Source organism: Podarcis tiliguerta, assembly GCF_965153285.1.
Source record: "Podarcis tiliguerta genome assembly, chromosome: 8".
Classification (NCBI taxonomy): Eukaryota; Metazoa; Chordata; class Lepidosauria; order Squamata; family Lacertidae; genus Podarcis; species Podarcis tiliguerta.
The window spans coordinates 2,498,923-2,522,151 of record NC_139541.1 but is presented as its reverse complement, the minus strand read 5'-3'; the positions used below and the strand labels follow the sequence as shown (position 1 = coordinate 2,522,151).

Below are 23,229 nucleotides of genomic sequence, written 5' to 3'. Positions count from 1 at the left end.
TAGGGAGACAGAGCACTTTAATCCTCTTTAATTGTGGGAACCTAAACCGGCTTCTCTTCCACCCATAAGACCGTGCCAGTGTGGAGACAACCTTGCTATTTCATTACTTACTGGATTTTTCTGTTATTGTTCTGTTTTCATAGATTGTTCCAATCTGCTATTTGTGTGTTCCTTTCGGACCCGGAAAGTGGAATATAAATATTCTGGGAGTAAGCGAGGCACACAGGTCAGAGGCTGCCCCACTATTTGTTGTATTCATATGTAATATAATGAGATGCATTGTAATTCCATTTACATTTTTAAGAAATTTATTTATTTAATTGGCTACATTTTAAACCCTGTCCTTCCTCCCAAAAAAGGACACTGTACCTATAATCTAACAATAACAAGACAAAACAAAACATTTTAAAACTCATTAAAGAACTGCAATAAAACCTAGAATAATGTCAACCTTTGCATATTAGGAGTAATTTGCACTAAAACTGCAGGTGAATTTTCATGAGGACTTTAAAAAAAAAAACCCACAAACTGATGTGGAAAGCTGAACTTTAGACTGGAAAAATGTGATAAACTGAGAAAAACCAAATTTGACAGATTCATCCATTCCTGTAAAAAAAAACCCACTATTAAAATGTATGTCTTTGTCATGCCTCCAGTGTGGGTACATGTGCTTAGACTGTACATGCAACGACTTGCCCAAAAATGGGTGAAACAAGTCATAAAGGAGTCAGCTTCAATTTTACAATAAATATTTTCCTTTTCATATAAGTGATGCTTCTCCAAATTGAAAGCGACTTGTAATCACAATACAATTCAGGACATCTGGCTTACACCAGAATGCAGAATCCTGACTCCTGACTGACGGTGCTCCAGATTCTCTTGTTGACGAAAGTGTGAGAGAACGCAGTAGTTAAATTTTAATGAATAAGTTGAAACGCAAAAATAGAAGGCTTCCCAGTCTATGAAATGATAGACTCGGAGATTGCCTTTAAAACATTAATGAGCTTGAAAGCCCAATTTTGCTTAGTAATAAACATTTAATACCAAATCAGCTTTTGGATAGAACTGGGATGTAGAATTTTTCTTTTCTCTGTCCCTCATCCCCACCCCCACTTGGTCCAGATCCTTGGTTTATGGGGGTTTCTGACAACTCAGCCTCCTTGGTTCTGAGTTGTAGCAGCACACCAGAACATGCAAATTTGGAAGCAGGTGCAATTTGCATTTTGTATATTCTTGCTGGGTGTGGTGTTGCTGGAGCAGAGGTGAGAAGAGAGAGAAATAATTGGCATGCTGGGGGAGCCATTTGGAGTGGGTGAGATCCTCAGTAAGGTATAAAGGCTCTCTTTGATTAATTCAAGAAAAAATGCCAAGCAGTACATTTTGAGAGCATGTATTTATAACAACTGTACCAAGGTTATCAGTACAGGCCTAACACTCACATTTTTAATATTAAATAATTACATTATTAATAATATTTAGACACATGGGATTAGGTTTACAAAGGTGCCTGGCAGATTTAGGACCCTCCATCACCTATGCCACCACTCTGCCCTACTCATTAAATTATCCCTTCACTCTAGGGTGGCTACTTATTATCACCAAGAAAAGGTCTGACCTTACAGTCCCCTTGTTACGAGGTTCTTGCCCATGTATATTTGACTGGCAGCTGTCACTCCATTGACCAATCAGACCTTATGTCACCTTTCACAGGTAATGGGTGGTTGACACCTGCCGGGAGCCACAGGGAAGCTAGGCACTCCCTGGGGTCGGAAGGAACTGTTTGTCTCAGCTGCAAACTGCCATCAAGATCTTCCATTTCCCTGCCAGACAGCCTTTAATTGAAACTTCCTTCATGTTAGGGATGCGCCTTATTCTCTAGGCATAATTTGGACAGAAAACCAGACATTGTCACAGTGCCCAAGCATGTTGAATGGCCTCTTTTGATTTCATTTGGTATTTTCCTATCTATTTCACTTTGCATTTTACTGTTTTATTTGTAAGATACTGTATTCTGTAATATTTTATTGAAAGATGGCATATAATTGTTAAAAACAAATAAATGTATTAAAACAACTATTTAGTGGTGGCCATATTGCATTTTTCATGGCTCAATTTTCCCTCAAATTTTGAGGAAAGTCACACCTGCACAATTTGTTGTCAATTTTTCTTAGTTACAGTTTGATCCTCTTAAATGCTTATATAATCCTGTTATTTTGCCTCTATTGTTTTGTAATCCTGGAGACTGAGAGGCAGAAGCAAAAAGGTTATTGAAGGAAACATTATTTCAGTATGTGCATTGCATTGTGCAGTTATGGGCAATGGGTTGTTCAGCTCTGACTGTAATTTGAATCAGTGCACATCTATCCCTCCTGCCCTCCTGGCTTCAGCGAAAGCAAGCCTACTGGCTTTCCCTCCACCTCCCTCAAGAGCTGTGCGCTCTTTAAAGGGAGCACGGCTCTTGGGGGCTTTTCTGGGAGGTGGGGGAAGGGACAGAGCCATGTGCTCTGTCCCTTCTTCCACCTGCCACAAAAGTCAGGGATAGCCACATGGAGCCTCCACAGGGCAGCAGCATGAAGGCTCCCTGCTGCCCTGCAGAGGCTTCACGCCGCTAAGGCAGAAGCTAGAACACTAGGTGCGTCTTATGGTCCGGTGCGTCTAATAGAGCGAAAAATACAGTACATTCCCCAAATACATTTTTTCTGGTTATTGTATGCAGTAGGGGGTATTTGCAGGGGAGATTTAGGAGAAACTCTTAACCGAGCCCCATCAGAGAAAGGCAGTAGGCCGGCAGGGGTATATGGGGCCAGGGATTAGGTATCCTAACTGGTCCCAAGCTCCCAAGTTCAAAACCTTGAACTGAACTTGGTATGCTTCTGACATACCAGGGCAGATTAAAAGCCACCAGCAGGCACAGCAGATAATACCAATGGTCTGTAGAGCATGAGAATGCTGTAAAATCGACTTTTCAAACCGGTGCCCTCCAGATGTTTTGAACTACAACACCCATCATCACGCAGTACTATGTTTTGTAGTCTAAAACATCTGGCCGGCAAAGGCTGGTGTAAAGAAATTGGCAGATAATATTCACAGAGTTTTCTGGACAGAAGGGTGCCAATTCACCATTACAAAATGAGAGGCACAAGACGGTGGCCAGGAAAAACCATCGTTTAAGACTACAGTTCCAGCTCTTAGAATTACTGGTCAAGAAGGCTCAATCAGCACCGGATTTAGGGCAGTGCAGTGCATCCCCTGTACAGGATGCCGAGCCGAACGGGCACATCACAACAACAACACCTTTATTATATGTGTACCTACTGAGAAGATCCATAAAAAGCTACTGTACCAAAAGGAATTATTCTGTAAATAAGAAATAATGGTTGGGGTGTGTGTGCCAAATTTTGTCATCACTCAGGGCCTCATTCTGTCCACCCCTGACTCAATGACACCCGTAACAACAGGCACAACCTCTTCAAGGCTGAGTAGCCAAGAAATTCTCCCATTGCTGTGAATTCGACAATTAGGCAACATGCTGTGTGTGGGGAAGGATCTCTAATGTTTTAAATTTACCAGCTGCACTTCCTAGCAATTACAAATGAACAGGACAAAAAGGACACATGAAACATGGACCTCCAGGCAGTCTTCAAGAGCAAGCTTCAAAATAGAAAGGACGTTCGGAGTATTTTTTAAAGCTCTCCTGGAGATTATGGGAACTAGAAAGTCCCTTTTGCTGAAACTAGCCATGGGTGACTTCAGAACTGGCTTGGTATTTACAAGCTTTTTTGGCAAGCTTCTGAATGGGAAAAAGCTTAATTTGATTTTAGGGAGTTCTCTCCTGGCTTGTCATATGCCAGAGACCCTTAGGTACCCAAGGAAGCTGTCTTAGGCCAAGGCACATTATCTCTCCCTGTATTGTCTACATCAGCCTTTGCCATCCTGGTACCTGTCTCTGATGTTTCAGACGACATCTGTTATCAGACCCAGCTAGCATGACCAAAAGTCAGGGATGGTGGGATAAGAAGTTCACTACATCTGGGGAGCAGCAGATATGGAGAGGTTGACCTATACTCACTGGCAGCGGCTCTGCAAGAGCTAAATCCAGATAATAGGGCAGTGGTTCAAAAAGTAAGAATTAGATAGATTTGTGAAATAAAAAAAAAAGGTTTATTGACAGGGCATCACATGGCACTCAGGCAGTCTTTATCACAGTATGATAAAATGGGCAAACCTCATGCATATTTGTATGGATACAAAGTTTTTCAAGACTCTTTATTCAGGCCATTTCTCAAAGTTGCATCCAGCGTGTGGAAGGCCACCTGTTCACGATTAGACCCTATCAACACATGTTCTAAGGAAAAAAACAACAACAGGAGGAGGAGATGACACGGTACAGCACAGGGAGAGAAACAGAAACACCATGGAAATGGGGGTGGGAAGTCGGGGGGTTATTATGTATTGAAATGTATGTGTGAAATTTTGGGAAACTTAATAAAAAACTTCACAAAGGAAAAGAACAGGAGGAGGAGGAAGAAGGAAATCTATTTATCCATTACAGCAGTGCCACTGTCAAAACGGGTCAGCGACTGTAAGGAAAGCATGAGCAGCCTGAAGGGGTTCATCCCCCTGATGACAATGGACAGGGGAGGGGCTGGAAAGGCTTGGGCAAAACTAGCCTGGGAAGGTTTCTGCTGAAAGGGTTTTCCATCTCCCATGCAAACTAATATAGTGAGCGCAGGCGAGACACTATCAGGAGAGGGCAAAACTGTCACCTTCAGGTTCCCTTATTTTCTCGTTTTTCCAGTCTTAAATTCACTTCTCCACATTTCCACATCAGTTTGAGATTCTTAAAAAATAAGCCCACATGAAAATCCACCAGCATTTTAGTGCAAATTTATCCTAATATTCACATGCAATTTTATGTTAATATACACTAGTTTGAAAAGTAATATCCCCTAACATAATGCTTTTTCTGTTATTTTCACCAATGCACACATTTTTCTGCATGCTTTACTATGTGCATTTTTGTATTTGGCTGAAGATCTGCATTGTAAAATCTGGAGAAGCATGAATTTCAAAGGACAACTGTGTTTTGGTTCACATATTTATTAAACAGTGTGAATTAGACAGCTTTGCCTTTAACTTCAACTTGAATCAAATTTTCCCCCTATCCTTACACACCACCTCTAGAAAATTCGCTCAGAGCAATCCTGAGTAGTTCAAGGCAATCAGGCAGTGATTAGCTTATAGGACATACATGAGGGTGGAGATGTTGTGGCTGTTTAGTGGAAGAGGGCTGCAATGGCCCACCCTCCTAGCTTTGCAGAGAGATGGTTTCCCCCCTTTTGATAATGAAAACAATAAATGTTAAATTTGGCCAAATCTTCAAAACGTGTTGGATATAAATAATCTCAGGGGGGGGAGGTAGCACAGGTTTCAGCAAGTGCTGAGGTCCTGAAGCTGCCGAGGGACCCTCCAAACCGATCAATGGAAGAGGCTGAGTGTGAGGAAAGCATCTCCTTCCCAAAAAAGACAACTGCCACAGAAACACAGCAACCCCAGCGTTACCATATTTTGTGGTCATTTTATTCCTCTATAGTGCCCTGGAACAACTCAACTTCAACGGCATTGGGAGGAGGTGAACCAAGATGTTTCAGGAAACCAGCCCCCAGTACATATTTCTAATTGTAAAAGGGCCCCCAATGTAGGCATATGTGGTGAAAGGGAGCGCCATCGTTTTGCCCAGAGTCCCCTCAACCTTCGAATCCTAGAACTGGAAAGGACCGCCAGGGCCATCCAGCCCAACCCCCTGCAACTCAGGAATCTTTCGCCCAACATTGGCCTTGAACCCACAACCCAGAGATCAAATGTTTCCTGCTCCAATGACTGAGAGGCAGTCCAGTTTGGGAATGACTATCTGAGGCTTCAGTGAGTTAATGGATTGGGTGAAATTGACCTGACTGGATCAGAACAGTAAACCAACACAACCCCAAGTATCCTACTGGCTTTCTTAGATTTGCTTTTCCTCTGTTCCCTCATCACTCCTCATTTGGGGTTCTACTTTTGGTCATAACAGATGAGCTCCCCCCTTCAACAGTACTATATGCCTGACCAAAGTCCTGCCATTCACTTTCTCTGGCCTCCTACTAAAGAAATAAAAATACATTGGGCATCTGACACAACTTGCTTCAGATTAAACCAGAATAACATTGGCAGTTTGTAGCCTTCAGGTTCCGGAGTTTCAGAGAAGGCACTGTCTCCATGAAAGGTGACTGTGTGGAAAGTCTTGTGAAAGGTGGTTATTTGGCAATATCCAGATTGAAAGAGGCTAGACGTGCTCATCTTTCCAGGGCTGGTGAACCCTGTTCACCCCTTGCAGAGAAACTATGGAGGCAAACCCTTCCCGGAAACCACTGCCAGTAAGAGCTCTAAGGAAACACGTCAGGCTATCCTTCTTTTGGGCCCCAACATCACACTGGCCTGTCCAAATTGTAGTGGCTGGAGCTGGGCCCCAAGGCTGGATTTTGAGGAGAACCATAGTGGAGGGGGGCCTGTGGCTGCTTTGCTCTGAGTCTCAAACCAGCCAGGCTTGAGTTGCAGGGGTCTCTGTACAAGAATTGTGAGGCACTCGGTCCATACGGTGAACTGGGAGGCCCAGAAGGGCTTGCCAGGCTGTTGAAGGTTTCCAGAGATGGGACGCCAGATGTGGAGGCTGCTGAAGCTGCTGGGAACACACCTTGGGCTGGAAAGGAATTGATGTTCACGGAGTTGAAGAGCTGGAACCCTTTGCTATGGATGGGGTTGGCATGCAGCCCCTTGGGAGCCCAGGTACTGTAGGCGTAGGTCGGGTAAAGGTCCTCATACGGGTTCCTTGTCAAGACGTTGAGCTGGGAGCTGAACGGCCCTTTACAGAGCTCTGTCTGCTGGTGACGCTCCTTTTTCCGCCACTTGGCTCTGCGATTCTTAAACCAAACCTTGAGGGGGGAAAAGGAAGAAAGAAGCAGAAAGGAAAATTCTACTCTCCAATGCAGTGGTCCGTAAAATTCAGTGGCTGAGTGAACTGATTAAGAATTTCCTTTTGTCCACATTTTTAATCAAACTGACTTAATTCGTTCCTCAAACAAATAAATTGGCCGATACAAAATTATTGTTCAGATTTAGTACTTCTCTAGATTTTGTGGTATTATTTGTGGCTCAAAAACATACAAAAATGCCTTATGAATGTGCATTTTAGGATAAAATACATTTACAAGTTTACATTGAGATAGTTTTTTATGGTGCATATGGAATTGTAGAAAACCACATTGATATGTTTTATGAAACTGCAGTATGCAGTGGTACCTTGGTTCTCAAAAGCCTTGGTACTCAACAACTTGGAACCCGAACACTGCAAATCCGGAAGTAAGTGTTCTGGTTTACGAACTTTTTTCAGAAGCCAAACATGCTCCATTTTGAGTGTCACACTTCTGTTTTGAATGTTACGCTGAGGTCTGTCTGTTTTTGCTATTTTGCGGCTTTTTTGTTCTGTTTTTGTATCTGTGTGGAACCCATTTCAGCTGCTGATCGATTGACTGATTGTGTGACTGCAGTATATTGTTTATTGCTTTCATTTTATGGATCAATGACCTCGTTAGATAGTAAGATTCATGTTAAATTGCTGTTTTAGGGGTTGTTTTTAAAAGTCTGGAACAGATTAATCCATTTTGCATTACTTTCTATAGGAAAGCACACCTTGGTTTTAGAACTTTTTGGAACGGACTTCCAGAATGGATCAAGTTTGAGAACCAAGGTACCACTGTACAAGTATATATATTTATTTGTTTATTTATATCCCACCTTTTTTCCTGATAGGATTCAAGGCTTAGTCATTTAGTGATTTAAACACTAATGTGAACACCATAAACCGGGCCTGAAAATGAACTGGCAACTAATGCAGCTGTTTTTAAACAGGAGTCTGTGAGCTCTAAATGGAACCTCAGCATTTTGGACTGATTGAAGTTTCTGAGTCATCTTCAATAATCCAGTCTGGAAGTTACCAGAGCATGGAATACTATGGCCGAGACATTTCTATCCAATAGGCATCATAGTTGGTAGATCAGGCAGAGCTGGAATAAGGCACTCCTAGCCACTGAAGCCATCTGAACCTCCAGGGACAGAGTTGAACCCAGGAGCACAGTGCAGGCCTGCTCATTCCAAGAGTGCGCAACTGCATCTCCCAGGTGTGAGAACTTGGGACACACAACACCTTTCTCTTTTCAGAATTCAGCTTCAGTTTATGGACCCACATTCATTCCATCGCTGCCTCTCCCGATTCAAATGGGACAGAGAGATAGAGATGGATGTCATCCATTTATCTGACATCTCACTCCAAATCTCCTGATGATAGTTCCCAGCAGCTTCATATAGATGTTGAATAGCAGGTAAGGAAATATGGAACCCTGCAGGACACTACAGGTCAGCTCCCTTGGTGCTGAACAGCAGCTTCCCATAGCTATTTTCTGGAAATGGCCCTGGAGGTAGAAGTGGAACCACTGAAGCACAGTGCCTCCAATCCCCACCTCCCAGAGGTGCTCCAGGGGGATACCATGGTCAGCAGTATAAAAAGCCTCTGGTGGGCCAAGGAGAATGAGCAGGGTCACACTGCCTTTGTCTCTCTCTCTCAACAAATGCCATCAACCAGGGTAGCCAAGGCAGTTTCAGTGACCTGGCAAGTGCTGAAGCCACTGGAATGGATCCAAGTAATCGGTTTCCTCCAAGCATGCCTGAGGTTGGACCGCCATTTAAATATGATGCCTACAGCATAGGATGAATTATTATTCTCTAATGCTGTAGCTTTTTATGGGAGACAATATTCACACCACACATTCTGAGTGACTAAAAGCTGCCTACACCAGCAGAAGCACCACAGCTGCCAACTTGGTGCTCCCATTAGTGCAACTGCATCGCCCTGACCTCACTCCTGCCCTGCCCCAGCAATTTCTAGAGGCCCCTCCAGTCTGGTGTTTGTTTGTTTTTTGCAGACGTATTCTGCAGCATGTCGCTGATGCAATAATTGTGCATTAGTATTTCACTTATTGTAAGAGAGACAATATTTCATGTCCCCCCCCCCTCTTCATGTCCCCCCAAATTTTCAGTTTTTCAATTGGAAAAATGAGAGACAAGGCTTGGGGGGGGGGGGAATGGGGTGTTGCTTTTTCCTGACCCCCCACCCCAGCTTTTGCATCTCTAATTACACTTGCTGCCTGTCTCAACACAGCTCTCCGCTCACCCTGATCCTGGGCTCCGTCAGATTGGTCCAGCCTGCAATCTCCTCCCTGGTGGTCATGTCTGGGTAGCGATTCCGTTGAAAAGTGGCCTCCAGCTCCTGGAGTTGCTGGCTGGTGAAATGAGTCCTCTGCCTACGTGGCTTCTTCTTCCCCACGTTGGCCTCCTCCTCACCGCTGGAATCTGAAGATTTGCACTGAGAAACCTCACCATTCTCTCCTGTAAAGAACCAGGAACATGGGAGATGTCAGCATGTACAGTGGGCATCAAGCTCACTACCTGCCTCCTGTATTGATTTTATGGTATTTCATGCTTTTTGCATTCACAGATTTTATTGTACATCACCCTGATTTCATTTATTATATTCCTTTGCCACTTTTCACTCACACAGCTCACATGACAATAACAAAACGACATAATTACAACACAAATCATATTGACATCAGTAAAACAACCATCTTCTCTAGAACACTCTTAACAAAACAACAACAAAAACAAGCTAAACAGCACAACTTTCTGCATTGAAAAAAGTAAACGAACTGAAGAGCACTGGACAGCTAGGAAAAGAATGACCAGTTATTTCTAACTGAATAACCTAGATTGAGCATTTGACTATTTTTAAGAAATATTGTATACACAACTGACAGATGGTGTCCTTTTATCTATTTCTTTCTCTTTTTTCTCTCCTTACTTTTATCTCAGATGAAGGGGAAGGACAGTTTAGACCCTTTGTGAGAGGCAGGTCATGGGAGATCTCCCGGGGTGGGAGGCTGTGGGAAGAGAAGGATGAGCCCTGGTGAGAGTGGGGAAGGCACACTTCCCTCTGTAGGGGATAAAAGCTAAGTTATAGTGATGAGGGAAGATCTTGTAGTTTTTTCTTCAGTTTCTTCTTTCTTTGGTTTCTTTCTTCTCTTTATTTCCTGTAGATTAATTTGCTTCTTTTATTGTGAAAACTTCAAAAAACAAAAACAAAAAAACAAGAAACTCCCCCCCCCCCAACAACCAAAAACAAAGCACTGTTGAATATATCTATTTTGTTTAAGAGGAAGTCTAAAGTATTTTTCTAAATAAATAATTGCTATGTTCTCTAGGGGAAAGATCTGTAGAGGTACCTACAATGAGGCTAATTTTGATTACTTCAAACATTACAAACAATTTTTTATTGCTCAACTGGATAACTTGGAGTAACTTTCCACCCTGGAACCTTTTAGTACAGCTGTGGCATTGACGTTCTGCACTATAAAAATTATAGTTCGACACAATACTTTACAATGCTGCACTGCCCCCCCCCCCCCCGAATTGTACGCTGAACACACCCACAGGCAAAACCAGTGCTTTTTTTAAAAAAGGAAAAAAAGTTGCTGGTACTCACCATAAAGTTGCTACAATGCCACACTTTTAACATTTGGGGGGAAAGAGGCGACAGTACATATTGTGCATCCTTGAGTACCCCCAGAAAAATAGCACTAAACAAAACCCTCCTATAAAGCTTATTGAGAAGGAAATCCCTTTTATTTATTTTTTATTTTTATGCTGTATGCTTACGTTTTATCAAAAAGGTTCACAATACATCAATTCCATAGATAAGGGAAGGAAAGAGAAATTTCAACACAATACAGTACAAAATAAATTTGCAATTCATATAAAGCAGCAGCAAGTTGCCCAACATTAGATTCCTCCCCCTTCAAAAAGCGTAAAACTTATATACAGATCCCCTTAAGACAATGTCACTATTCTACATCCTTACATTTTAAAATATTCCTTTATTCCTAGTGCTTTATAGTAACACAAGTAGGAGGTTCTCATTTGTAAACATTTTCAATCCCAGGATTTATGCCTTATGTTAGGATTTAAAAACAGAGTATATAAAACCTTAGAAGGGTAATGATAAAATATTCAAGATTCAGGAAAGTTGTGAAAGTTAATTTCACCTGAAGGAAAAATTTGTCCTTACGCAGGACTTCACATTAGCTACTGAAACAGCTAACCCAAGTTAGCTGCACATTGGCGCATTTCAGCTGGGCTTGTGTGCTGAATCCTGTATAGCAGGTTCCAGTGAAATAAATAAGTTTTTTTTGGTGTACTGTAGTGCTGCCACCATAAAAGTGGCGATTTCCCCCATAATTCCACAACAAATAATGTTAAACAGACGTTAGTGGCAAGGCAGAAAACTTGTAATTATCAGTGTAATTATCACGTGACTGTTTAACCATGAATTGTAGGCAGAATACTGTCAGTCAAGGCTCCTGAAGTTGGAACCCTCCCCCCCCCCCCCCATCTAAAAGACACAGGAATAAAGTCTCTTTCACACGAACTTCAACCATTTTTGGTCCAGACTCTGCAGGCGAAGCTCTCAAATCCTTCATGTTCAACTTGACGAATTCTCTTGTTCATTTCAAAACAGTTCCAGGCAGGTTACTGAGCAAGCAAACGTTTCCGAGCAGCATTCTGCAGACAGATTGTGGAAACTGATTCCGGGATCCGTCCTCCTGTCGAGGCTCCTTCTAAGTCTTCCCCACTCTGCCGGGTCTTGAGGCTCATGAAGCTCCCTGGTATCCGAAGAAGTCTGCAAGCACACGAAAGCTCATACCAACCACAAACTGAGCTGATCTCTAAGGTGCTACGCGAAGGAATTTCTCCGTTTTGTTTCGACTACGGCGGACCAAGACGGCTACATACCTGTCACTAGAAGGCAGAGCGGCAATTTAAAAACGACAAAGGCTGCTGGAATGGGGGGAAGGACGCCGAGCGCGGGCGAGACTCGGCCCTCGGGGGCTTCGCGGGCCGCCGGCCCCGCCGCCGCCTCTCAGTCCCGCTTGGCGGCGCGCCCCTGCCGCGCGCCCTCGTTCCAGGCCGCGTAGACGAAGAGCGCCAGCACGGTGTGCACGGCCAGGACCGCCAGCACCGCGCTGTAGAAGTAGCCGTCCCGGGTCGACATGCCCAGGAGCCCCTCGAAGAGGTAGGCCTTGGAGAAGAAGTAGAGCCCGACGGGCAGCAGGATCATCAGCGCGGTGAAGAAGAGCAGCGTCTTGAGGGTCGAGGCCAAGTTGGCCTCGAAGCGGGGCTCGGGCCGGGCCGCCTTGGCGTCGCGCTCCATGACAGGGAAGAGACGCGCCACGGCCTCGCCGGAGGAGAAGGGAGCCGGAGGAGCTGCGCACGTCAGCTGACGCCTGCCCTTCCCGGCCTCCCCCGCGGCCGCCGGTCAGGTGACCAAGGAACGGCCCTTCTAGCAATCACTCCCTCGCTGTTTCGTTGGTTCCGGGTCCAGTGTTGCTGAGGGCAGGGGAAATCAGTAATGGATTGCTCTTTGGTGAATCAGTTACTGCTCCCTTTTCATTACTGGTTTCCTTGATGGATTTCCCCTTCTATTTATTTTGTAGGAAAATAAGCTATTTCACATACAAAGGAGAAAGAGAGAGTGTTCACTTTCCCCTGAGTGGGAAGCAAATATTAAGGACAATTAACCATATTTACTTGAATCTGATGCTCAGCTTTTTTGGCCAAATTACATGGTGAAAATTCAGGTGTGCATTAGATTCAATGGCACATTTACATTCGCCAGCAAATGCTTTTTTTGGTTTCAAGGTTCTGAAAACAGGTGCGCGTTAGATTCGATACAAAATAAAAAAAATTCCTTCCAGTAGCTCCTTAGAGACCAACTAAGTTTGTTATGGGTGTGAGCTTTCATGTGCATGCACACTTCTTCAGATACCTGTTAGATTCAGATATCAGTTAGATTCGATGGCGCATTAGACTCGAGTAAATACGGTTTTCACTAATCCACCAGCCACACTGAAAGGGAAGTTATGCCTGGTGTAGCCATAACATCATTCCAGAGAAAGGGCCAGAGCAGAAGCAACCTTAATAATCTCATTTGCACTCTTTGGGCCAATTAACACATTTCTCCTTATAACCAGCTTCAAGAATGTGTCACTGATCTGAATAACCAGTAACATGTGGGCCATAGGTGACCACAGACTGCAGTTTTGTCCAAAACTGTCTGAAAGTGCATGTTTTTACAAGGGGATACAAACACAGTGCTTACAACAATCTGAAATCCATAACTAGGTCTGATTTATTTTTGGATTACTAATTAAAATGCCTCATTGTTCAAATCTTCTATGGATGTTTGTGGAAAATACATGAAATGAACTTTCCCCACGACTTTAAAGTTGATTAAAGTATTTGATCAATGTGCATTTGTGTAACAGTGTAAGTAGGTTGTCCTTCCCTTATACCCCTTCCATGAAACACATGTTTTAAAACGTCAAGGCTTGCAAAAGCAAAGGAAAATAAAAGAACATACAAATTTTGAATCAAGTATCCATTTAGTAAGTAGGCTTATATTTGGGGGGGGGGGGGAGAGAAGTACCTTTCATTAAAGAATTTCTGGAGCCTATTGAGCCATTCTAAAAAAAAATCCTTTAAATAAAATAAAATGTTATTATTTCAGGAGGGTTTCGCATTTCATGCAGCACAGGAGGCAGTGATGACCACCAAGCATGGATGGCTTTGAAAGAGGCATAGACAAGTCAGTGGAGGAGGAGAAGGCTATCAATGGCCACCAGCCACAGTGTTCTCTGAATGTCACTTGCTGGGAGGAGCAGGTGCGCCAAGAGCGCACAGGATGCTGTACTAGGTGAGCCATTGGCCTGATCCAGCAGACGCTCTTTTCAAGTTCTTATTTACCTGCCTGCTGTTAGGAATATGGGAAGCTATCTTTTACCTTTTGGCCTGCTCATATAGCTCCTATAACTGAAGTGAGCAGAAGGTAGATCTGGGTAATTTGATACCCCAAATTTAACAATAACAAGTAAAATAGCAAGTTTTTTTTTTTAAAGTTTCTCTGTCATTTTGTTTCCTGTAAAAGAAGAATATTAATGGGTTGCCTTAGCTTAGACCAAATCTTTGTGCAGCTGTGCTGGACAGTTTTGTGTTCAAATCTGTAGAAACTCAGATCTCCCCATTTTATTTTTATTTGTTTATTAAATTTGTATACTGCTCTTCACCCATAGACCTCAGAGCAGTTCACAACATAAAAATACAAGATAAGAAACACAAAATACCTAATAAAAGCAAGAGCAGAACAGAACCAAGAGAACCCTTGCACAAACCATAACCCCCAGCCCAAGGCCAGGTTGAAGAGGGACGTTATCGCCTGGCGCCTAAAGGTGTACATTGGAGATGTCAGCCTGAACCTCCCAGTCCATGGATCAAAGTCAAGTGGACTAGCAGCTGAATCTTGCTTCAACCCTGGTGACAGGACAGCATTTTCCACCACAGCAGACCAGTCCGCCTGGCACATGCCGCTCTGTCTGCCAACGCCTCCGCTCCACACCCTGCTCCGCATCCTAACAGGGACCTAACAGAAGAGCTGGCCCTGTTGGTGGACACAAGGGAGATCCTATAGGCCTGAAGTCTGCCTGCACCTGGCCTGTGGGCACTGGGAGTGACTCTCCGGGGTTCTCTTTCACCTCCCTGGTGGTCCTGATGTTCTGTTTCCTATGAGCTTCAGCCCTTCCCAGAGATGACAGAGGCAGCTGCCTTACGCAAAGGCAAACCACTGAGTCCATCTAGCAGTGCATCGTCTATAATGGCTGATAGAAGGTCCACTGGATTTTGAGGAGGCTCTGCCTGGAGAAAATGGTGCAGACTGAAATGGAGGCGTTTTCTGTACAAGGCATGGGTCTTATCCAGGGGTCAGCAACCCTTTTCAGCCGTGGGCCGGTCCACTGTCCCTCAGACCATGTGGTGGGCCAGACTATATATTTTTTTTTTGGGGGGGGGGGGAATGAACAAATTCTTATGCCCCACAAATAACCCAGAGATGCATTTTAAATAAAAACACACATTCTACTCATGTAAAACCATGCTGATTCCCAGACCGTCTGCGGGCCAGATTGAGAAGGCGATTGGGGCCCACGGGCCTTGGGTTGCCTACCCCTGGTCTTGTCCCTGGGCCTCTGCTAGGTGTGCCCTCTTACACATTTGTGTGGGGCTGGCTGTGATGGGGAGCAGCAGCCACCAGCTCCTCCTCAAACAATATTTAAAAGGTAAAGATACCCTGACCGTTAGGTCCAGTCTGGGGTTGTGCACTCATCTTGCTCTATAGACCGAGGGAGCCGATGTTTGTCCGCAGACAGTTTTTCCAGGTCATGTGGCCAGCATGACTAAGCAGCTTCTGGCGAACCAGAGCAGCGCACGGAAACACCGTTTACCTCCCTGGCGGAGCGGTACCTATTTATCTACTTGCACTTGACGTGCTTTCCAACTGCTAGGTGAGCAACAGGAGCTTACCCCGTCGCGGGGATTTGAACTGCTGACCTTCCAATCAGCAAGCCCAAGTGGCACAGTGGTTTAACCCACAGCGCCACCTGCATCCAATATTTACCTCTTTTTAAAATACATTTGTTAGGAACAGCCCAAAGATGTAGCAAAGATGCTTTCTTTTTACATTAAAGCACTGTATACAGCTGCTTGGTTTTTTATACCTGTAAGTGAAGCAGCAGCAGCACAGGGGAGAGAGAGTTTCCTGCTTCCACATCTAAAATAATCATTCTCAATAGCTTTCAGCCTTGTAAAGCGGAGCGGATGGGGGGAGGATACAGATATACAGGTATCTGACCATTTGTACATATGCTGCAGGCTACCAACAGCTTTAGGAAGGGATTATTTGGGGAAATGATGTGGTTAAAACTCTGGGCTGGCCCTCACATTAGGCAGAGTGAGGCAGCCGCTTCATGTGGTGGATGTGAGGGGTGGGAAGAGTGGCAACAAAGTGCTTGATGGCAGAATTTTTGTGTGCCACACCGGCTCCCCTGTGCCCCCTAAGCTCGCCAAATGTCCTCAGGTTTTGTGAAGGAAACGATCCTAAAACAAGGTTGAGCTGTTGCTAGTCTGATCAGCTTCACTATATGGAAGCAGGAGAGGCCTGGATATGGATCCAGTCCGAATTTGATCCCTCTCTTCGGTGTGGCTGGGGAGGTTGGTCCTGAGGCAGAAAAGCCAAGTGTCTCCCTTCCCATCACCTCCACCACCTTGCCCATTGGTAGAAATATTATTGCACTTCAAGAAAAAAAGCTTGACACCATTTCCGACCCTTTCATGGCATTTCATATCTGCCCCTGTGTGTCAGCTGCCCTGGCAGTGTCAGGCTTGGCTGACAAGCACCTACAATTGCTTATTCTGCCCAAGACGCTGGAAGTGTTTATGAGCATAACAGGAAATAATGATAAACAGGAGTTTAATAACTTTCTCCTTTAACCTAAGCTAATCCTGGGTACTTGCATAGACTGAATTGCAGCGTCAGGTGTTAGACTGCAAAGCAGGCGCGATTAACCCAGGACAGGCTGTCCTGAGACAATTTGTTTGTCAGTCACCTCTGGGACGTTGGTGTTCTCAGCTGGAGTTAACTGGCCAGTTTCAGTCTAAAGGACAGGCTAATATACTAAGATTTTCACTGGCTCCTGTCCACTTCCTGCCTCTGTGAGGTGAGTGGCTACTCAGGAGAAGAGATCGGCAAATCTGACAGTTTCAGTTTCTCTCAAATTGAGTTCTTCACATTACCATATTAGTTTGAAGGGTTGTCTTTAAAAAAACAAAACACTCATGAAAATTAATCAGCATTTTTGAATTTCTACTGCACAGATTTTTGCACACAATCTTGCCTAGTAGACACATTTTTGCAAATGAATTTTCCCAGTTATACTGCACTTTTCAGTAATTTTCACTAATGTATGCATTTTTATGCACAGTTCACCTGAGTATATACATTTTTGCACATATTACTCGGCTGGAGAATTGCATTTCAAAATTAAGAGAAGTGTGAATTTTTAAAGGAATGGTTGTGTTTCAGTTCAGGGGTTGTTTCAGAAAGTGAGAATTAGGCGCTGAATCGAATTGCTCCCAATCCTTATTAGGGAGAGGGCCTTTCTCATCAGTGACACTCCAGGTACACGGGAGAGGCTCACCTGGCACCTTCAGTGCCAGCTGAAGACCTCTTTGTTCTCCCAAGATTTTAAAATCTGAATTTCTATCACACTGATTGTATATTTAAAAAGTGCTGCAATTGTTCTTATAGTTCCTTTCATATTGAAATTTATAGTTTTATCTTTGTGAGCCACTCAAATAATTATGTTATTGGTCAGCCTCTATAAATTCCTTAATAATTATTGTAATTGAAAGTACACTATATATTTTTCTATATCCCTGACTAACACAGCTCTCTAAAACACCTGCTCTGACTGAGTAGAACAAAGCCCTATCTTGTATGCCAATCTGGGTAATTTCTGAGAAGCTTGCAAGGAGGGCATGAAGACAACACCTATCCCCTCTTTCTTGTCTCAACACTTGGGACCCAGAGATACAGTGCTTCTGAACAGGGAGGTTCCACTTAGCTATCATGTTTAATAGCTTTCTTGTGAAAAAGTATATCCTGAATCTGTTGCCTGCCTGTCAACTTCAGTGGGTGACCCCATGCTCTGGAAGGAGAAAGGGACAGACCTTTAATTCCAGTCTGCCTTTTCACAGGAGGCATCATTTTTAAAAGCCTCTTCCATTGGCACAAAGGGGGGGACATGTGCAAGGCCTCTGTGAGCCAACAGCACCTGTGTTTTGGATGCTGTCAACATTTAAATTGTAAGTTGTTTGGGGCAAGGGCTTGGCATTCTTGCTAATATTACTTTGCCTCCCACCACATGCAGTACTGGAGTACGGAAGAGTATAAACTGTCTGAATTAGGTCAAATCTCTGCAGGGCATACTTGCCCTTTCTGCTTCCAATTACTCTTGCATGGCTTGAAGTTGAAGCAAATGAAGGATTAGAAAATATCTCAGATCAAGAGAGAATAAACAGAAAAACAATTATCTATTCATACTACTCCAGAAAGCATGCAGATCTGAAGGAAGATGGTCACACTAGCAACTGGGCCCAAATATAGATAAGATCTTAAGGATCTGTGGTGTTCCCACTGCCCATTTCAAAATATTGTCCTGATTTGCTGTTTTTCCCTCACTTAACTCTGTTTCTTTGCCACAATCCCACATATTTTCAGGATTTATTCTTGGCCTCCTGTTCTTGAATCCCAGATTACTTAATCCATAAAAGATCTGGCTCCCTGGTTCTTTAATTGCAGTTGCTAACACAATCTGGAATCTCTGTTCTAGACTCTCACCATGCATTGAGAAAGTGGAAACTAATTCCTCCCTTTGCTGTTTTGATTATGTGGGCAGGAGTTTGGGTGAGGCTGGAAAGAAATGCTACTTTTCTCAAGAGAACTGAAAGAGGGATCACCATTGCTATATGCATGTACACACTCACCCAGGTTTCACCACCGGCACCCAGGCTTTGCAGGGTTCCAGGTGGTATAAGAAACCTGCTGGATAGGTTGTGCAACCAGAAGTGGCAGTGGAACAAAATAAGTAGGTGTGCACACTATGGATACCTCTTTCTCATTCTTTTTTCAGTTCCCTTTACCTGCCTCCAGCCTGCTGCAAATTTATGCTGTTGCTCATCTGTGCTAACTAAAGGATTATTTTCAGAGGCACCACCACTCCCCGAACCAATGGCTTGGGAGCCCCCAAGAATGCAGGTCTCTTTGATTCCATGCCTTACCTCCACTCTCTGTGCTGGGTGTCCCAGCCAGAGCTCTCGGTGGTATCCCATCCGTGGCCCCATCTGCAGCTTGCAGCAATGTTGACATACTCCCAAAGGTGCAAAGACAGGTCCCTGTGTTCAAGCCCCACCGCTTGGAAGCAGAACCACGATGCCTCCTACTCCACAAAATCTCTCTGGCCGGCAGAGCCTGATGCGTCTGTTTTGCTGTGCTGATGGGAGGTGAGCATGGAAGAGGCCGTCCAGGCTAAGGAATCCCTTCCCAACTGGCTCTTTGAAATCAAAATCCTTACTGGTTGTGAACCTCTATCCAGGGATCTCCTTCATGGAGCCCCATTAGCTATATTCTAAAGGCTTAGTTTTCCTCCACCAGGACCACCTTAAGGTCTGACTCTTCCCTCCACCAAAGAGGTTTGCAACTTCTTAGGGGCTATTTTGCTCCCAGGGCGCTGCTGTTTTTCAACCAACCTCCCCTCTCTCACATGTTTATTTCTCTTTCCCAGGGCTGGCGTGTTCTTTAGCGCGGCAGGAAGGGTGTGTGTGTGTGTGTGTGTGTGTGTGTGTCAAATATCAGGGACAGCTGAGTGCAATCTAACCAGGTGCCAATCAGGCATGGTCTCCACAGCGGGCTGGGGAAGCTGGATGTGGGGATGGATGAGAAGATGGCAGCTGGGGAGGCCAGTGTTTTGTTCAGCTTGTGCTCATTGGAGGAGGAGACGCTGAATGTGCACCATTTCGGCACCAGTTGTCTCTCTGTTTACATTTCCCATTTGGAGTTTCATTCATCCTTGTGGCTTGCCTCTGACACCACTTAATGGGAGAACAGAAGAACTGTCCTGTGAGAGGAGATCAAAGGTCCATCGAGCCCAGGATTGTGTTTCCAACAGGGAGCAGTCAGCTGGCTCAGAATATAGGGATGGGGGAAAGGCATTCAGTTTGGTTCACATTTTTAATGCAAACTGACTTAGTTTAAGGATGGGAGAGAAATTCCGTTCAGTTTGTGTTGAAAGGCACTTTTTCAAAATGCTATGCAAACTGAAATGCAGCTATCCTTCAAAATTTTCACTTGTATAATTTCTGCAATGAAGAAATTCTCCAAGGGAAAAAAATGTGTACAAAAATTAGGGGAAAGTGTGCATAAGAATGCATGTATCAGTGAAAACATATAAAACTGCATTATATAATGAGATGCGGGTGGCGCTGTGATCTAAGCCACTGAGCCTCTTGGGCTTGCCGACCAGAAGGCCGGTGGTTCAAATCCACGCAACAGGGTGAGCTCCTGTTGCTCTGTCCCAGCTTCTGCCAACCTATCAGTTTGAAGCACACCAGTACAAGTAGGTAAATAGGTAAACAGTGTTTGTGGGCACTCTGGCTTTCATCACGGCTTCCGCCAGAAGCGGTTTAGTCATGCTGGCCACATGACCCAGAAAGCTGTCTGTGGACAAATGCTGGCTCCCTTGGCCTGAAAAGCAAGATGAGCACTGCACCCCATAGTCATCTTTGATTGGACTTAACCGTCTAGGAGTCCTTTACCTTTACCTTTTACACCTTTATATTACGAGAAATATACTGTATTGCAAAAATGTGTATAATAAGTAACGTTGCAAGAAAGGTATGAATTTGGATAAATATGCAGTAACATGCTATCAAATTTTCAAGAGGACCTAAAAAGAATATTTTGAAATGAAGTTCCATGGTCTCCCTCTCATTTGTCCTCAGACTTTGACACACAGAGATATAGTATCTCTAGGCACAGGAATTCCATTTAACTATTGTCACAAAAAAATGGTTCAACGTGGATGGTTTCTGTTCACTACATTCCATTCCCCATCCCCATTTCCCTCCTTCCAACCTCCTGAATAGTTAGTTAGCATTCGGTGCTCACGGAGTATGCTCAGTCTTCATTGGCCTATTTTGGAATTGCCCCTCCTGCATTTCTTTTTATTCTTTTTTTGGGGGGGGCATTTGGAGGGTGAGTGGGCCCACTTGTGCCCAACTGAAGCTACATAAATTCTTTGATTTTGCCATTGATGCTTATAGGCAGCTCCCACTTCTGTCGCAGAAGGCCCTTTAAAATAGCTTCTGTGAATTGGGAAGTTACCTAGCCAGACAATGATACTGTTCTTTCTACTTTTAAATATAGCTATGTGTCTCCTACCCCAACCCCCCAGCTCTTTCCATCCATTCCATTCAATTGCTGGACTTCATCACTCAGCATCCCAAACCATTGGCTATGTTGACTGAGGCTGATGGGAGCTGTAATCCAACAACATTGGGAGGGCTTCAGGTTCTCTGTCCCTGGCCTAAAGCATGGGTTCTGTGATACAACAACACCTTACGTTGCATTGTGCACTGCAGTGGAGTCAAGAATGGGAACCATGTAGGCCAAAGATGCTGGTGAGAGTAGAAGCTAAGTGGTTATTAGTTCTCTTCCAAACCATCAGGCAGATCTCCCCATGCCACCAGCTAACATGGAGGTGGGCAAGCAGGTAGCCTGGAAAGACTGTCTCTTTTGTCCAGGCTGGGCATCCTCTGCAAGGCTGACACAGGAGACGTATAAGATGCTGCCCCTACAGCATCTTATACGTCTCCTGAGTTGTGGTGTATCTTCGTCCATTCTAAGCATCTCCTTTCCAGACTTCCTAGGGCTCTAGCAAGGGTCTGTAGGAGATAATTGGCACTATCTTATCGGGAAAGCAGTTTTTGGAGAGTGTTGAAGGTGGCACAAGAGAGGAGGGGTCATATGCTCCTACCACCATTGTCTGTTAACAGCCTTTGTAGGGTTTTGTAGAGCTTTAAAACTCAGCAACAGCTTGTTTGACCAGAGATGATAGGGAGAGAAAGAACAAATGGGTACAACAACATGGGAAAGGATGCTTTAACCATACTACATATGATCCTGCCTTATTCTCATGCAGTAGTAGACTACTGGTCTACAGCTGAATATTCTTGACTGGCAGTGATCAAAGAGTTCAGGCACAGGCTTTCTCCAGCCATGGATGCCACCTGAGATCCTTTTGGCTGGAGATGCCAGCAATTTAACCTGGTTTCTTTATAAAGACAAAGCTCAGACTGGGAATCTTGGGGTCTCTGTGCAGATGCCCCATGCGGTAAACTGCAGAACTGTACACTGTAGCATCTGTCACCGTGTCCTTCCATTTTCTCCAAATTCCCAGTGCATTAAAAACATGCTGCCCCACTGGCTCTGAACAGCCTCAGCAGCTTCTCATCACACATCCTTCCTTCTTTTTCCTCCCAACAGCTGTGCTAAGCCAGAATTTGACAGACTGGAATCCATCGGCAGCTGTGACAGCTGAAAGGCCAGCCTGCTAGGAAACGTTTCACCCCTTGGCAAAAATGGCTCCAGCTCTGAAGTTTAAGAGAGGGGTTCTCTCCACCCATGTTCTGTATGAAGACAAGATGCAAAGGGAATCCTCTGCATGCAAGACTGGTGACCCATCTGCCAGTGCCCCCATACTGACTTCAAGAACCTTGGGGTGGGATACATGGTTCTAAGAACACAGGAAGAGCCAACTGGATCAGTCCAATCGCCCATCTAGTCCAGCATCCTTTTCTCTCAATGGCCATCGAGATGCAATGTTGGAAACTCAGATATATAACCAAATGGCACCTTAAATCTAGGGGGTTGGACTAGATGACCCTCAGGGTCTCTTCCATCACTACGATTATACGATTCTGTGACTACATTGCTTGACTATAGCCTGTTGTTACAACAATTAACTTGTCCCAGTATGCAAGAAGGAGAAACACACACAGTGGAAATGGAAATGGTATTAACTATGGACTAAGGCAGAGGTTTTTAAACTGTGGTTTGTGAGTTCCATTTGGGTGGCCTGTGGAGAGGCTGCAGCACAGTCAAATAGATCTGTATTCAGCCCTGCACTTACTTTCCTTGATGTGATGATGGAGGACTGCGCCCAAGTCAGTTGCCAATCTGGCGCCTGGAAATCTCCACATAGTCGCAACTGGACCCGCACCAGTAGCAAAACACACCTGGCACCTGGGGAATTTCGAACACTGTCTAGATGCCTATGAGAAACTCACAAGCAGGACACGAGCCCGCTCTCTCCAGCAAGTGGTATTCAGAGGCATTCAGGAGTGACTGATAGTTTTAGCTGCTTCTCCTTATTTTATTCTCACAACAGCCCTATGAGGTTGGTTAGGCTGAATGTGACAGAGTCCAAGATCACTCAACTCCTTTCATGGCAGATCAGGAATCTGAAGTTAGCTCTCCCTGGTCAAAGCCCACTACATGCTCGATCCAATACACCACCTGTGCACATTATTCTGGACAAGGCCAAGGTCAAAGGAGTGTGTCTATACAATTTTAGGGCCATT

The 23,229-nt window shown here is 44.4% G+C and overlaps 1 protein-coding gene across 2 annotated transcripts; it reads right to left on the bottom strand.

Moving 5' to 3' along the window:
- Nucleotides 1-5,084: 5,084 nt before the first annotated feature.
- LOC310683854 (pituitary homeobox 3-like) lies at nucleotides 5,085-19,429 on the bottom strand. Of its 2 annotated transcripts, none has more exons than XR_014514548.1 (3): nucleotides 10,631-12,461; nucleotides 9,263-9,477; nucleotides 5,085-6,968 (listed from the first exon to the last, which is right to left on the bottom strand). XR_014514548.1 is itself a non-coding variant. In XM_083454293.1 (3 exons), the coding sequence occupies exons 1-3, from the start codon at nucleotides 18,956-18,958 to the stop codon at nucleotides 6,465-6,467; spliced, it is 807 nt and encodes a 268-aa protein (XP_083310419.1). In that variant the 5' UTR covers nucleotides 18,959-19,429; the 3' UTR covers nucleotides 5,085-6,464. The 2 variants fall into 2 exon arrangements, 1 of the variants encoding a protein (XP_083310419.1); XM_083454293.1 differs by lacking the exon at nucleotides 10,631-12,461 and adding an exon at nucleotides 18,871-19,429.
- Nucleotides 19,430-23,229: the final 3,800 nt, after the last annotated feature.